This window comes from Pelodiscus sinensis, chromosome 2 (assembly GCF_052426305.1).
Source record: "Pelodiscus sinensis isolate ZL-2025 chromosome 2, ASM5242630v1, whole genome shotgun sequence".
Classification (NCBI taxonomy): Eukaryota; Metazoa; Chordata; order Testudines; family Trionychidae; genus Pelodiscus; species Pelodiscus sinensis.
Genome location: NC_143053.1, coordinates 53,400,001 through 53,416,864, shown reverse-complemented (window position 1 = coordinate 53,416,864; position 16,864 = coordinate 53,400,001). Strand labels below are relative to the sequence as shown.

At 39.4% G+C, this 16,864-nt stretch overlaps 1 protein-coding gene across 4 annotated transcripts in view; it reads left to right on the top strand.

Annotated features, from left to right (window-relative positions):
* The window catches only part of ZFHX4 (zinc finger homeobox 4), a 181,999-nt gene that overhangs the window by 160,159 nt on the left and 4,976 nt on the right, over positions 1-16,864 (top strand). For all 4 annotated transcript variants that reach the window (XM_075920494.2, XM_075920495.2, XM_014577726.4 and 1 more), the window contains 4 exons: positions 2,205-2,326; positions 2,476-2,676; positions 4,803-4,920; positions 5,839-11,229. In XM_075920494.2, the coding sequence (XP_075776609.1) occupies positions 2,205-2,326; positions 2,476-2,676; positions 4,803-4,920; positions 5,839-11,229 (5,832 nt within the window). The remainder of the gene's footprint in view (positions 1-2,204; positions 2,327-2,475; positions 2,677-4,802; positions 4,921-5,838; positions 11,230-16,864) is intronic.

Here is a 16,864-nt window from a genome sequence, read left to right as displayed (position 1 = left end):
CCCATAATTCTCATATTTAAGGTATTTAAATAACAATGCTGTACTCCTATATATATTCTGTTAGGCTAGGGAGCATTGGAAACCAAACTGAGTAATATAATGATGGCTTATGATGATGTCATGTGCATTATACCTTTAGGCATCAAAAGCCCAATCCTGCAGCCCTTAATGCAGCAAAGTTCATACTCTGCCGTTTAAAGTGTATAGACCTTGCTGTGCTCAGCATTGCAAAGCATGAATTAGGAGGCCAAGTTGCAGTTTTAAAAAGAATGTAGGCATTCAGGTGCCAAAATTCTATGGATGGTCACCGGGAATTCGGTTCCTAAACGCCTAAATTCCCTTTGAAAATCAGAATTTGCCTCCTAAATCAGTTAGGCATTGCAATACAGAGCGTAGCAATGCCCAACTACCATTAAACAACTGGGCTCTGCTGACTAGCCTTAGTAATGCCTACAGGATCAGGCCTGGACAGTGTGGCAATATCGGATTCCAAAAACGAAATTTGTTCAACCTGTTGATAAATTAGTCATTGAAAGTAGGAAAATATGTCAGGAATTAACTTAAATTTCAGCAGGGCTCTCTTATAATTACTAGTCTAAATTACACAACACCAAGCAATTTTACATCATTAGGAAACAAACACAAATGTGTATGTAATAAGATATATTTGTGTATTTAAAAAAAATGCCCATGAGGAAAATATCTCTGTATGATTCAGTATTTAACCATTTATTATTATTCTCAGGGTTTGTTTGCTTCCTTTCTGTTTACCTTTTATCTTACATTTTTTCTAATGTTGCCTTGTTTATATCAAATACTGTGTTGCTTGTGTAATAAGAAAAAAAATCTTTTTTTTTTTTCAGAGAAAAATACAAGCATTTTCTTTGTTCATCTTTACCTTGTTTCAATAACATTCATGACCTTATTTTTAAATTAAAACTAGGTTATTGTGCAATGAGGTGCAATTTGTTCATTTATATGAACCTTATGTGAATTGAAAAAAAATCAAGATAAATCTTCATGCACAGCATACAATCAGATTACCCCTGGACTATATATTTACGTTGGGTCTGATAGCAATCAATGGTTTAGCTTCATTGCATTTCAAGATGTATTTGCACCCAGTTGTCCAGTGATAGTGTCCTCACCCTGGAAATAATTTAGTTGCAAATTGACTGGAAGATGGTGAAAATTGAAAGTTAAAATTAGAAATACTCATAATAAACAGCAGAAAAAAGGTCAGATGATGCCGCACTATGATGAGATTGGAATGGTTGGTAAATGAGGTTTTGTGTTTGTCGTGAGATGTATGTGACATGCCTACCCAATGCTGTTGTAATATCCAGCCTAGCAAAAGAGATTATCTGGCAAATTGATGCTGGAAAGAATTTTCTGATGGACTGGGAAATTAGAATTGCACTCTTTTCTTTGATGTGTGCATGACTGGGTCACATTATACAGCTAGCTCAGGCATAATATTAAATATAGTATTTAATACTTAGTAGTAGAACTATCTATAGAAAATAATTATATCCCTGGTTTTGATTAGAGTACCACAGTATAGAACTTCATAATATAAACATTTAAAGCAACCCAAAATGACTGCTCTTTGCATATAATTAATATTTAGTTAGCTCTAATTCTGTTTTCCACTGTATACATATGGAGATGTAGATTTTAGGGGGTTGTTTGGGGTTGAGTTTTGTTGGGTTTTGTTGTCATTGCTTGTTTTGGTTTTTGGTTTCTTTTTGATACTATATTTAGCTTCAGAACTGTATCAAAGCAGCAAAATAATTTCACTCCCCAAATGCTTTAGAAATGGTAGAAGGAAATTAAATGTTAGAAAATTAACTATTTTTGAAAACAAGGATTTCTGAGCGAAAGTTGATTTCTCTTAATATAATAGAGAAATTCAAACTGAGATACTGAAGAGAGCATGTTATTGATTAATCTTTCAAGGCAACCGAAGGTTATCTAAACAAAAGAGAAGAGTCCATTTTTAAATTTATTTCTAGAGTGTGCATCAAGGATAAAAGTGTGTTTTTACCTCTCTATTTGGTAGGTTTCAAATAGTTTTATTTAAGTACATTATTTTTTGTAAATTTAGCACAACCATCTGTGAGATTATACGGCATCATAATGTTTGTCTAGCATAGTATGTCTAAGTTTAAAACATGTTTCTAAAAAACATGTTTTTGAAACAGGAATAATCACACCAGAGAAGGAGCCAAAAGTGAATACACAACAGCTACTTCCGGCAAAAGAAGAGGATGGCGCATCTAAAAAATCAAAGTCTTTGGAGGACCATAAATTTGGACATGAACAGGTAATTGAAAATGTAACGATTCTGTTGCCTCATGGAATTTTCTCAGGTAGCTCAAAAGCAAAACAGAGATGATATTCTATTGAAATAGCAATCCTATCAAATCATTCAAAGCACACTAATATCCTGCCTCTTCATTTGATGTTTTTCAGTTCTATCAGTGTCCTTATTGTAACTACAGTAGTAGGGACCCAAATCGTATCCAGATGCATGTCTTGTCACAGCACTCAATGCAGCCTGTTATCTGCTGTCCTCTCTGCCAGGATGTCCTCAGCAACAAAATGCATCTCCAACTTCATTTGACTCATTTGCACAGTGTCTCTCCTGACTGTGTGGAGAAACTGCTTATGACAGTAAGTATTGAAAATTCTGATACACATTTGAAAGGAACATGCTCAAACGTGTAGACAATGAATTTTTGGTGAGCTTGTATTCTGGTAGCCAGAGTGGGGGATGGACCGTTAGGACCATTGAATTCCATTCCTAACTCTCTGGCCTGAAGGAGAACTGTGCGTAAGCTCAAGAGCTTGTTTCTCTTGCCAAATAAGTTGGTCCAATAAAAGATATTACCTCACCCTCTACCACTAATTTATGTCCCAAGGGCAAGTTACTGAAGCTAGATTTTTTTAAAGAGGCTGAGACCCCAGAGTTTACATTTAACTCAGCTTTGAAAAATCAGGCCACTCACCTTTCTGTGCCTCAGTGCATATCTCTAAATGGGGTCTAATCATATCTATTCCACAAGGGTATTGTGAACATTAACTTATGGACTGTTTGTAAAATAGCAGCTGTTCCCTGGGCAAAAAGTTCTAAAGCAAAGTATTATTTTTATGAGGGTTAATCAGTTTTATGAGTTTTTCTGAACACATTTAATAACATATGTTAGTCAAATGAATTCCAAATAGAAATACACAAACAAACATATACCATGATAAAGGTATATCTTATAATATTAGGTCTATATGGCACTTGTTATATGATATTGTTGGGCTTGGTTCTTTTGTCTGCTCTGGCTGTTTTTTCCTTTTACTGTGTGTAGGCCCTGGCGAAGGTCCCACCCCTGCCTTGCTTCACCTCCACTCCACCCCTTCCACCAAGCCCCACCCCTGCCCTGCCCATTCCCACTTCCATTGGAGTCCTTGCCTGAAACCCTCTCCCCCTAGCGACGTGAGCCAAGGGATTAACAGAGGTCCTAGCTCCAACCGTTGCGGGGCTGCTCTGAACTATCCTATGGATGGGATGGTTCTCTTGGCTGGAGACTTGTTTCTGAAACACTAGGTTAAGAATAGAAATGTTAAAATGTGTGTAATTAAGTAACTGCGTAACCGCTGAAAATTTCAGCAGTTAAATGCAGGGTGGCAGTCTGTTGCCTGTTGCCCTGCACTGCTGTCTCTATATCAAAGAGCTGGTATGCGTGGGGAGCCAGTGTGCATGGGGAGCCAGCATTTAAGACTGCTCCCTGCTCATACTGGGAGCCTGCGTGTAATAGTTAACTTTAACCGATGAGCCGAGGCTCATAGGTTAACTGTATACACAGTTACACTTTCACATGCCTAGTTAAGAAGTCAGCAAAATACCTATTTACACTGTCAGAACACTATCTTCACCATGACAAAAGGCTGAAACTATTTTTTTTTTTTTTAAATACAGGCTTCTAATGTTTAGTGATTGAGAGATTGAAAAAACTTTGGAGCAATCTTCTACTTGCAGGATGTATTTTTTGCTCCCCATATCAGTGACTTTCTCCTGTCTTGGTTTTGGATGAATTTGGGAGGGGAGTTGTTTTGTTTCTGGGAGGATTTTTTTTTAGAGAATTTTATTGGTGTGGTCTTAAGTATTCCAATAATCTTTCTCTTATAAATTGTTTCTATAACCACCTAAGAGTAACTTGTCCTGTCCACATCTGATCTCCTTGATCACAAAGGAAATAGATGTTTGCTAAATATCTCATCTCTGGCATGTTTGCAATCACTGATTTCTATTCCGCCCTCACAGCACCACAGTCAAAGGCACCATTCCTGTGAGTGGACTCTACCCATGCAAAGTGTAAAATGTCAAATTAAAATTATTTTTGTTTCTTTTAATGTGGTTAGAATTTTTTCTCTCAGTGGAAAATTATATTTACTTTCATGTATCACCATAATGGTTCTAGAGATTTTTGGGCAAATACTCCGAACGCTTTGTTCTTGAGCACAACAGAAAATGTAGCCCTTATTTGGTATAGGCCCTTATTCCCAAGGTGTCAGAGCATCTCACAATATTTAATGGATACAGTTAGGTATTGGTATTCCATTTTACAGGTGGGAAACCCAGGCCTGGAGAGACTGTTACGTGACCAACGTCACCAGTCTGTAATCCAGGACTGAATCAATCCTTGGGCTTTTGATGTGTGATAAGCTTTGAACCATGTGTGATGCATTGTTAAATGGTGTGTTTTCTGCTTTGAATTGAATAATATTGTGTCCTTGTTTTTTTAAAGGTTCCTGTACCAGATATGATGATGCCCAATAGTATGCTATTGCCTACAGCTCCCTCAGAGAAATCCGAGCGTGACACACCTGCTACCATTACAGCGGAAGGATCTGGGAAATATTCAGGTATGCAAACAAAGGACTAGACACACAGAATCTAAATGAGAGATTCTTGGAGCAAACCACTTGATGCTTCCTTGGTACAGGACTACTTTTTTTGTTTACAAATATTAACACGAGGTAACAGGACAAAAATTGTAAAATGTCATTTAGGGCATGATTTTCAAAGATGGGCCTTTGAAATGTCACAGCTCAACAATGAATTTGGCCCTTTGGAAAGGCACATAGCTAGTTGGATGCACATTGTCCATGTGACTGTACAATTACTTGACTTCAGCTAGAGCATACCTGTAGTAATTTGACATGACAATTTGACATGAAGCTGTATGTGACCATTTTGAAAATAAGACCCTTACTATTATAAACATATACTCTTATAAGATAATGAGTTATCTGTAACTCTGTCTAGAGCCTATGAAAATGTGAGATGAGTGGGTCCTTCAAGTCCATATTTCAGTTTTCACTCTAGACACACTCTTGTGCTTATTGGCTGTTTGCTCCAACCCCCAACTCAGTTCTTTCACCTCAGCCATGCTCCCCCTTAATACCTATGTCCCCACCTTCTCCCCACAGGCCCTGTACCCCCTCAGCCTGCCTTCTGTCTGCTTTCTCCTCCCCTCCTTCATCTCTGTGATTAGCTACCCTAAGAATTAACAGAAATATCAGGGCTCTAACATTCTCTTTGTCACCATCACACTGGTCACTTTGCTTGTGTGTTTGCCCCTTTTCCATATTCTTTATCTGCCTTTTTTTATTTGTTTGTTAGCAATTTAGGGCAGGTGATGTCTATGTTTGTACTATGCACAGTCGGGGACCATTTTGGTTGCTCCTTAGGCACTATCATGATAAGCATGATAAATAATATTCTTTCCTGTGCTCAAATGTCATGTGTCTAAAAGATATTTCTTTGCATTCCTTAACCAGGTGACAGTCCAATGGATGAGAAAAACACTCCTGGGCTGGATGAAGCAAAAACTGGAATGGAAATTAAGACTGAGGAACAGAAGCCACCTAAGGAATGTACTGAAATGCCAGAATGGAGTAAGAACAGCAGTAAGGATACAAAGATCACTGAATCACTGCCGGATCAATTGAATGAACAGCAGAAGAAGCAGCAACTCTCTGTTTCTGATCGCCATGTCTATAAATATCGTTGTAACCATTGTAGCTTGGCTTTTAAGACTATGCAGAAGCTTCAGATACATTCCCAGTATCATGCTATTCGGGCTGCTACCATGTGTAGCCTTTGTCAACGTAGCTTCCGTACATTCCAGGCTTTAAAAAAACACTTGGAAGCAGGCCACCCTGAACTCAATGAAGCTGAACTTCAGCAGCTGTATGCATCTTTACCTGTAAACGGTGAACTTTGGGCAGAAAGTGAAAGTATGGCACAAGATGATCATGCACTAGAACAGGAAATAGAACGAGAATATGAGATGGACCAGGAGGGTAAAGCAAGTCCTGTAGGAAGTGATAGTAGCTCTATTCCAGATGACATGGGCTCAGAACCAAAGCGGACCTTACCTTTTAGAAAAGGGCCAAATTTTACTATGGAAAAATTTCTAGATCCATCTCGCCCATATAAATGTACAGTGTGTAAAGAATCTTTCACTCAAAAGAACATTCTCTTGGTCCATTATAATTCTGTCTCTCATTTACATAAACTCAAAAAGGTTTTGCAGGAAGCATCAAGTCCTGTCCCTCAAGAAAGCAACAGCAGCACTGATAACAAACCCTACAAATGCAGCATTTGTAATGTTGCATATAGCCAAAGTTCTACCTTGGAAATCCATATGAGATCTGTGCTTCATCAGACTAAAGCAAGGGCTGCGAAATTAGAACCAAGTGGTAATATAACTAGTGGAAATAGTGTAGCAGGGAATGTTAATAGCCCTAGCCAAGGGATGCTAGATTCTATGAGCTTACCAGCCGTTAACAGCAAAGATACCCACTTAGATGCCAAAGAATTAAATAAAAAGCAAGCTTCTGAATTAATTTCTGCTCAGCCTACACATCATCCACCACAGTCACCAGCACAACTTCAGATGCAATTACAGCATGAACTGCAACAGCAAGCTGCGTTCTTTCAGCCCCAGTTTCTAAACCCTGCCTTTTTGCCTCATTTTCCTATGACCCCAGAAGCACTGTTGCAGTTTCAACAGCCTCAATTCCTTTTTCCATTCTACATACCTGGGACAGAATTTAGCTTGACCCCCGACCTGGGTTTGCCTGGTTCTGCCACATTTGGTATGCCTGGAATGGCAGGGATGGCAGGATCACTGCTCGAAGATTTAAAGCAGCAAATACAAACTCAACACCATGTTGGGCAAACACAACTACAAATCTTACAACAACAAGCACAACAGTATCAATCAACACAACCCCAAATTCAGCCACAAAAGCAGCAGCAAAGTAGCAAACTAATGAAACAGGAGCAAAATAGTCTAGTAAATGCAGATTGCCAGTTGATAAAGGATATGCCATCATATAAAGAGTCAGAAGAGATTTCTGAGAAACAAGAAAAACCAAAGCAAGAATTGACAAATGAAAGTGAAGGACTAAAGGAGAACAAAGATATGAAGAAGCAGAAATCCTCAGAGCCAACCATTCCACCGCCTAGAATAGCTTCTGGGGCTAGGGGAAATGCAGCCAAAGCCTTGCTGGAGAATTTTGGTTTTGAGCTGGTTATTCAGTACAATGAAAATAGACAAAAAGTACAGAAAAAAAGCAAGACCAGTGAGGGTGAAAACACTGACAAATTGGAATGTGGAACATGTAATAAGCTATTTTCTAACATTCTTATTTTGAAGAGTCATCAAGAGCATGTACATGGTCAGTTTTTTCCTTATGGAGCACTAGAGAAATTTGCCCGTCAATACAGGGAGGCTTATGACAAGCTTTACCCAATTTCACCATCTTCTCCAGAAACGCCGCCGCCGCCGCCACCTCCCCCGCCTCCTCCTCCACCGCTGCCTTCAGCTCCTTCACAGCCTTCTTCGGCCAGTTCTGGAAAAATTCAAAATTCTGCACCCACTCCTTTGCAAGCTCTGCCGCCTACTCCACCACCTCCGCCTCCGCCTCCACCACCCCCTCCGCCGCCTCCACCACCTCCTTCAGCTCCACCTCAGGTCCAGCTGCCTGTTTCATTAGATCTTCCACTTTTCCCTCCGATTATGATGCAGCCAGTGCAGCATCCTGCGTTGCCTCCTCAGCTTGCCCTCCAGCTACCACCAATGGATACTTTGTCTGCAGATCTTACCCAGCTTTGCCAGCAACAGCTAGGATTAGATCCCAACTTCCTACGACATTCTCAGTTCAAGCGTCCACGTACAAGAATCACAGATGATCAATTAAAAATCTTACGGGCTTATTTTGATATTAACAATTCTCCAAGTGAAGAACAGATTCAAGAAATGGCTGAGAAATCTGGCCTTTCCCAAAAAGTTATCAAACACTGGTTTCGTAATACCCTTTTTAAGGAACGACAAAGAAACAAAGATTCCCCATATAACTTCAGTAATCCTCCCATAACTGTTTTGGAAGATATTAGAATTGATCCTCAACCCACTTCTTTAGAGCATTACAAATCTGATGCATCGTTCAGCAAGAGATCATCTAGAACTAGGTTTACTGACTACCAGCTTAGGGTCTTACAAGATTTTTTTGACACAAATGCTTATCCAAAGGATGATGAAATTGAACAACTGTCAACTGTACTTAACCTACCTACTCGAGTTATTGTTGTATGGTTCCAAAATGCACGACAGAAAGCTCGCAAAAGTTATGAAAATCAAGCAGAAACAAAAGATAATGAAAAAAGGGAACTCACTAATGAGCGATATATTCGAACTAGCAATATGCAATATCAATGTAAAAAGTGCAGCGTAGTTTTTCCCAGAATATTTGACTTGATTACACACCAGAAAAAACAATGTTACAAAGATGAAGATGATGATGCTCAAGATGAAAGCCAAACAGAAGATTCTATGGATGCTACAGATCAAATGTTGTATAAAAATTGCACAGTTTCTGGTCAAACAGACCCATCCAAAAATGCGACTGTGACAACAGCAAGCTCTGGCTCTGGTTCTAGTACTCCTTTAATGCCATCACCCAAACCAGAGCCTGAAAAAAGTTCTCCTAAACCTGAGGCAACAGAAAAGCCAAAGCAAAATGACATCACACCTAAGCAAATTGATAGCACCACACAAGGCACCAAACCCATACCATCTACACCAGTAGCTTCTTCTGATCCACAACCCTCAGTCTCTCAGTCACAACAACAAAAACAACCACAGATGGCAGGACGACCTCCTTCTGCATCACAGACTACACCAGTTCCTTCCAGTCCTATATCAATTTCAATGACTTCTCTGCAGAACAGTCTACCTCCTCAGTTATTACAGTACCAATGTGACCAGTGTACAGTTGCCTTTCCAACTCTAGAACTTTGGCAAGAGCACCAGCACATGCATTTCCTAGCAGCCCAAAACCAATTTCTTCACTCTCAGTTTTTAGAAAGACCCATGGATATGCCCTATATGATATTTGATCCCAATAATCCTCTGATGACAGGACAATTGCTTAATAGTTCTCTTGCTCAGATACCCCAGCAGACAAGCTCATCACATACATCCCACACTGCTACAGTTTCTGGCTCACTTAAACGAAAATTAGATGATAAAGAAGATAATAATTGTAGTGAAAAAGAGGGGGGAAACAGTGGTGAAGACCAACATCGTGATAAGCGGTTGAGAACTACCATTACTCCAGAGCAGCTGGAAATACTGTATGAGAAATACCTATTAGATTCTAATCCCACCAGAAAGATGCTAGATCATATTGCACGTGAAGTAGGACTTAAAAAGAGAGTAGTACAAGTCTGGTTTCAGAACACACGAGCCCGAGAAAGAAAAGGACAGTTCCGTGCAGTAGGTCCAGCCCAGTCACATAAAAGGTGTCCTTTTTGTCGAGCACTGTTTAAAGCAAAGTCAGCTTTGGAAAGTCACATTCGCTCTCGGCACTGGAATGAAGGAAAACAGGCAGGTTATAGTTTGCCTCCTAGTCCATTAATATCAACTGAAGATGGAGGAGAAAGTCCACAAAAATACATATTTTTTGATTATCCATCACTATCATTAACAAAGATTGATTTATCAAGTGAAAATGAATTAGCCTCCACGGTGTCAACCCCTGTTAGTAAAACTGCAGAGATGTCCCCAAAGAATCTTTTAAGCCCTTCTTCTTTCAAAGCTGAGTGCAGTGAGGATATAGAAAATCTGAATGCCCCTCCTGCTGACTCTGGGTATGATCAAAATAAGACTGACTTTGATGAGACTTCATCAATTAATACAGCAATTAGTGATGCCACGACAGGAGATGAGGGAAACAATGAAATAGAAAACATGACTGGTAGTTCAGGGGATGTGAAATCTGTATCATCTCCCAAAGAGCCAAAAACACATGTGAATGATTCTTTGTCAAAAACAGCAACCACACCTACACTTGAGAATTGTGATGATAAGTTTCTCTTCTCCCTAACTAGTCCATCGGTACATTTCAGTGACAAAGATGGTGATCATGACCAAAGTTATTACATTACCGACGATGCCGATGATAATGCTGACCGCAGTGAAACATCAAGCATTGCTGATCCAAGTTCACCCAACCCATTTGGAGCTAACAACCCTTTTAAATCCAAAAACAGTGATCGACCAGGTCACAAACGTTTCCGAACACAAATGAGTAACCTCCAGCTTAAAGTCCTGAAAGCTTGCTTTAGTGACTATCGGACTCCAACCATGCAAGAATGTGAAATGCTAGGGAATGAGATTGGTCTGCCCAAACGGGTAGTTCAAGTTTGGTTCCAGAATGCTCGGGCAAAAGAAAAGAAATTCAAAATTAACATAGGGAAGCCATTCATGATAAATCAGAGTGGAACAGATGGGGCAAAGCCAGAATGTTCTCTGTGTGGGGTGAAGTATTCTGCACGTTTATCTATAAGAGACCATATCTTTTCCAAACAACATATTTCAAAAGTGAGAGAAACTGTAGGAAGTCAGCTAGATCGGGAGAAAGATTATTTAGCTCCTACAACGGTTAGACAGCTGATGGCACAGCAGGAATTGGATCGTATAAAGAAGGCTACAGATGTGCTAGGCTTAACAGTACAGCAGCCAGGCATGATGGACAGCAGTTCACTTCATGGTATCAGTTTGCCAGCAGCTTATCCAGGACTTCCTGGCCTCCCTCCTGTTCTTCTGCCTGGAATGAATGGTCCATCCTCCTTGCCTGGATTTCCACAAAGTTCAAACAGTAAGTCAGTAAGGGGATGACTTGTTTATTTAGTTAATGTTAATGATATTGTGTAGTTATCAGCTACCTGTGAAGAACAGAATACTGTGCACTCATTCCTGTCACTTCTCTGTGCATATCACAATACTGCTGTTGGCTATACTCAGAGCATTGGCGTATTATTTCAGAGGGTAATTAGTAATATTCTCTCAAAACTGAAATTCAGTTAAAGAATTCAATTGAACTCTAACTTCCAAAAGTACTTTAAAAAAACATCGTGTATCTATCTGTTTTGAGGCTTGGATTACATGGGCAGTACTCTGTACCATAATGGTATAAATGTTAGTGTAGGTTAGCGAGTTGTATACCAGCTGGCCCATGTAGACCCTGTAGGCATTCACTATAAGTTTTCTAGTGCTGTTTGAAACAATACGACATGAAGAGGCACTAGAAAACATTTAGCACATGTAGTTTAACTACATGTGATTTTTGCTGGAAACCTTGAGAATATTTTCAAGAAGTTAGCTAGTGAAGATGAGAACCTGCAGGAGATAGTTATTATTGATTATTTCATTGAGACCCAAATCCTGAGAGATGCTGAGTATTTGGCAGCCTTGCATGTTTGTATGGGTGCTGCACATGCTCCTCATGTCATTTGGGCTTGTGTATGTAATTGAACATCTGCTATGATTTAGACAAGAGTGCTGCGGTTGACTCTGCACATCATTTTGCTTTCTTTACTTTCCCTGAGAAGAGCTTACTTGTGCAGATTGTTTCGCTGAGGTTACAGAATTAGCTGTTCTGTATAGAAATTGTTTAATCGTGACAGAAGGAACCAGATTTTTTTTAAAATGGTTTCCAGTGATATAGGCAGAGTTCCCTGTAGGTGCTATTTTGCAGATGCAAATTTTGATAACCACTGTCTGCCTACTTGATTGCACTGCCAAATCAAGTAATTACACATCCACATTAGTGGGTGCGGAAGGCCCCTTTCTTGTACAGGCAGTCCCCGGGTTACGTACAAGATAGGGACTGTAGGTTTGTTCTTAAGTTGAATTTGTATGTAAGTCGGAACTGGTACATATTGTAGGGGAAACTCTAGTCACACATTTCTCCAGAGCTCAGTTTTATTCTCCCACACCTCACTTCCCTCAGTCCTTTATTCTCAAGCTGAGGTGTCTGCTGAGAAAAGCCGCTCCGCATCTCCTTGGTCTGCTGGGGGTGGCGCTAGCTTCACGTCTCCCTGGTCTGCTGGGGGGAAGCAGCTAGTGCGGGGTTGTCTCACCCCGTTTGTAAGTAGGGATCCGATGTAAGTCGGATCCATGTAACCCGGGGACTGCCTGTATATGTTGTCTTAGGTTGTTAAATTTTGATTTGTGAAAACAACTTGGTTTGCCAGGAGAGCTACTGATTCAGCCACCAATGGGGTCAGTCAGACTGGAGCTGAAGCAGTAGCTCCTGTTCTATACAGTTCTGGTTTGATTGATGATGACCATGTCATTGCTTCCCTAAGTGGTGGTCAAAGCATCTTGTTTTTCTGTTCACTGGGTCAGAAGGGCTTCCCTTCCACAATGGATTCTCTGGCTGAATGCCCTTCTGTTTTTGTCAAACAGTTATTGGCATACAGAGTGCATATAAAACAAATAGGGAGTAGTTTTGAAATACTGTAATATATTTGTTGGTCTCCACTTAATTGAGTATTATGTATACATCCAAAAGTGGCTAATCTTTGTTTATAGAAATCAGGGATATAATATAATTAGACTACATAATGTAGCCAGCCTTGTCTCTAGGTTTAATAAGCCCTAGAAAACTCACATATGTCTCTAGCTTGTTTCTTCTTAATATATAGATGGAATGTTTGGTGACATGTATCAGTTTTTCCATGATCACTGAATTATCAGATTATCTAATTTCCACCAATTTTATTTGAGATACATTTAAATCATTAATACAGTAGCATACTCTGTGAAGCATCACTTGAGATGGATTCTCAGCCCCTTTCATCTCACATCTTTTAGGTTAATTGGTTTATTATGGTCTAAACCAGGGGTGCGGCACCTCGGGCCCGGGGTCTGGATGCTGTCCCTCAGGACTCAGGTCTCATCCAGCATTGGGAGCCCACCCTGGCATGCCAGCCCTCCTGTTATCCCCCCTCCCCCATGGGGCTGGAGCACACAAAATGTACTAGCCTGGGTCCCCCTAAGTTCTGGTGCGCAAGAGGAATGTGGGGAGTGTCTTTCTGCTTCTCAATCAGTGAAGGGTTTTTTTGTTTGTTTTTTGTTTCTTCTTTGCTTCTCACTTGTGTGCGGCCCCTGTCTGATTTTTCTGTGGGTCGATGGCCCCCGACCCAACAAAGGTTCCCCACCCCTGGTCTCAACTTTGGGTTTAGACTGGCCAGTAGAGGTTTGTCATTAGGTTTTTCTCCAACCATATGTTTAGTAACCCCTCCATCCCTTTTTGTTTGTTTGTTTTGTTACCCAACAAATATGTGCACACACAAATCTTCATTCCTTAATGGTACACAGTAGAGTAGTTGTAGTGAAAATAAAAATAAATTAGTTTAATATTCATTACTGAAAAGTACTCTTATCCTTAAAACTGCTCTAATATGTGTTCAACACCACTGTTCTCCACACCTAATTAACCCTCCTTTTAACATCTCCTTTGCTGTGCTTTGGGTGACAGTTCACATCCATATTTGATGCTGGGAAAATTTAAGTATAAGCTTCTTGGAGGTATACCCTATGAGCAGGCTCTTTGCTGGGTGTAATCTTCTAACTTTCTCTGCATTCACAGCAGGCAGAATACCCCCTCTGCATTACTAAATGTGTGAGGGATTTCCTGAAGTCTGCTCCCAGAGGGGTTGCAGTCTGTTCCCTAATTATTGTACACTCTCTGAATTTCAGATTTTATTATTTTTTGCTTGTGTGTCATTTCCTCTTCCTGGTCCCAATCTGCTAACACGTGCACACAAGCAGCTCCATTGATTTAATGAGATTGCTTATATGTGAATAGTTGCATATATGTTTACAGTGTTGACCTACATGTTTTCAGCAGCAAAGGCCAAACTGTTTTGGGATCTTAAAGGGACAATGTCAACATAAAAGATGCACATTTCTATAGAATATCCATTTTAATAGAATATTATTACTAAAGTACTACATTAGTGAAACTATAAGAATTAAACTGAGATTCTCCTTTTGCCTTCATTTGTGTATCACTTTTTAAAATTTTATTTATTCTGGAAAGTGAAACCAACCTGATCAGCTTCAGTTGGCTTAAAATCAATTTTACTTTCAAGTTCTTGTGCCCAGCACTGTTTTGTTTGGGTTTAAACATTGCATGGAAATTATTAACTTACCTCAAAAAGGCTTTTAAATTAATGTTTAAATATGTAACATTTCCTTTACCATCACGTGGAGGAAAATTATATTTTCCTAAAATATGGAAAATCTAAATGTTGAGCCTAAACTATTTGAGAGTGGTGCTATTAATTTCATTAAACACAGTGCTGCAATTGGATCTTTATTGGCAAAGATTACTTCATTTGAAAAAATATACTAACTCTCTTTCTGCATAGGTGGATTAAGCAAATTTAGACATATTTAGGTGTATCTGAGTACAGTTATTTTCTCAGTGTCAGAAAGATTGTCTGGTTCCATGAATTAATTTCCCCCTCCCCAAAAAAACACACCTTTTTCTTATGAACTTCTTGAAATGAGTAATACTGTTTTATGATTGATTCATCTATTAATTTAAGTATCCCACTTTAGATATATCAAATGCTATATAATTTTTCACGATTATCATTATGATTATTCAGGCATATATTTCCTCTCTTTAGCCTCACTCCTATCTTATAGTATGATGCAGATGGAAGAGCTTCTTTCTCAGAAATCTCACTTATGGTTTTTCATCCTCTTCTTAACGTTCTTTTCCATTTATATTTTTTTCCCCATCAGAACACTTGTGCTTCAGCTTGTTTCTAGAATGAATACTGGATCTTCAGGTCATGATCGTTAGAGTCTTAACTCCTCATTTAAGACTGAATCTGTCTTTAAGATTCACAGCTTTTTTCCAAGAATGTGCACATCACTGGGTAATGTGCACTTCATTGGTTTCTGAAATCTTATCAAAAGAGAAATGTGATTCAGCAGCACTTATTTTTCTCATGACTACAGTCCTAAATCACGTTCTCCATTCTTCTTTGAACCCTTGTTATCTTTTCAATTTTTCTTGTTTGAATTTATCTGTCTCCAATTTGTCTGAGAGAGACCTCAAGTTTGCTATAAAACCACTAAAGCATCCACTGAAAATAGACAGGTAGCAGAGCTAAAACATTTCTTTATAATTAGTGGATTTTCCAGTCTGTTTCCTTCATGTGACATATGGGAGAATGAGATTCACCAGGTCTCCTGTACTGAATTTTAGGTACTCTCAACCCACTCTTCCCTGTAACAAACCCATTACTCCTATTCTCTGCTGCAATGTTCTCGGATGTTGAGTTGATTTTTGTACAATTCAACTAAATTCCAAAGAACATAATGGGAAAATAAAATAGGTGAATGGGTGAACTAGCCAGCAGCATTGTGAGTATATTGAGGGCAACATGATGAGTGTGGCTGAAAGAGAAGAGGAACGCAAAGGAATTAGAAAAACCCTCAATAGCTATTGCGCCCAAAGGAGTATGATTCAAAAACAGCAGACAAAGCTGGGATAGCAATTCACATTGATAATATCATCCATGCATTTCTCATGTAAGATGGTTGACATCAAAGACATTTTTAACAGATACTGCAAAGCTGCCACAGTTATTTCCTACTGAAGGTACAGGGTGAGGCAACAGTATCACAGAGATCACTGTGCGGGAACTGTGGCAATGACTGACTCTTTAATGATGACCATTGTGACTTGTTTCCCTCTACTATCTAATCCCTGCTGACAATACATTTTAACTCCTTAGCATTGCCCTCACCATTAAATAGCAGTAATGATACTGCGACTATCATTAAATGGTCTCTCTTGAATCTGATAATCATTCCCCCTGAATTCTAATTGCTTCAGTCCTAAGTAATGCTAAGCACCTGGATATTGATGATTTAAACTTCATTCTTGCCCACTAGATTAGTGCTTCCATGTAGCTAATACCCATCTAACCTCCATTATAGAGCCTGCGGTTATTGTTCTCTTATCCATGCGCTCATAGGCTTTTTCTGGGAGCTGCTTTACTCCTACTGTCCTTTGAACATTAGGCCTTCTGTGTGCTCATTTCTCTACCAAGTTTATTTGTCTCTGAAAACAGACTTGGCCACATTGTGCAGACTCTTACAATTCCCTTTTCTATCCTGTGCCATCGTTTAGTTTCCTGACCAGCTACGCATCTGATAGAAATTGCTTTAAAATAGACTGTTATCAGCCACTTACACTATATTTGGTACTTGAAACACAGCTAAGAATTCTTCCATTAATATATGAGACACACTTGTGCCGTGCATGCATCCTCCAAACAAAACCAACACACACTTAGGTTTTCTTCTCTAATGAGTTGGAAATCATGCCTGCATGTTTCAAGTAAACGGAGAACAACAGCATTCCTGTGTAGATGTACTTCAGTACTAATACACTTATCTCTGCAAATGCTGTGTTGACCTGT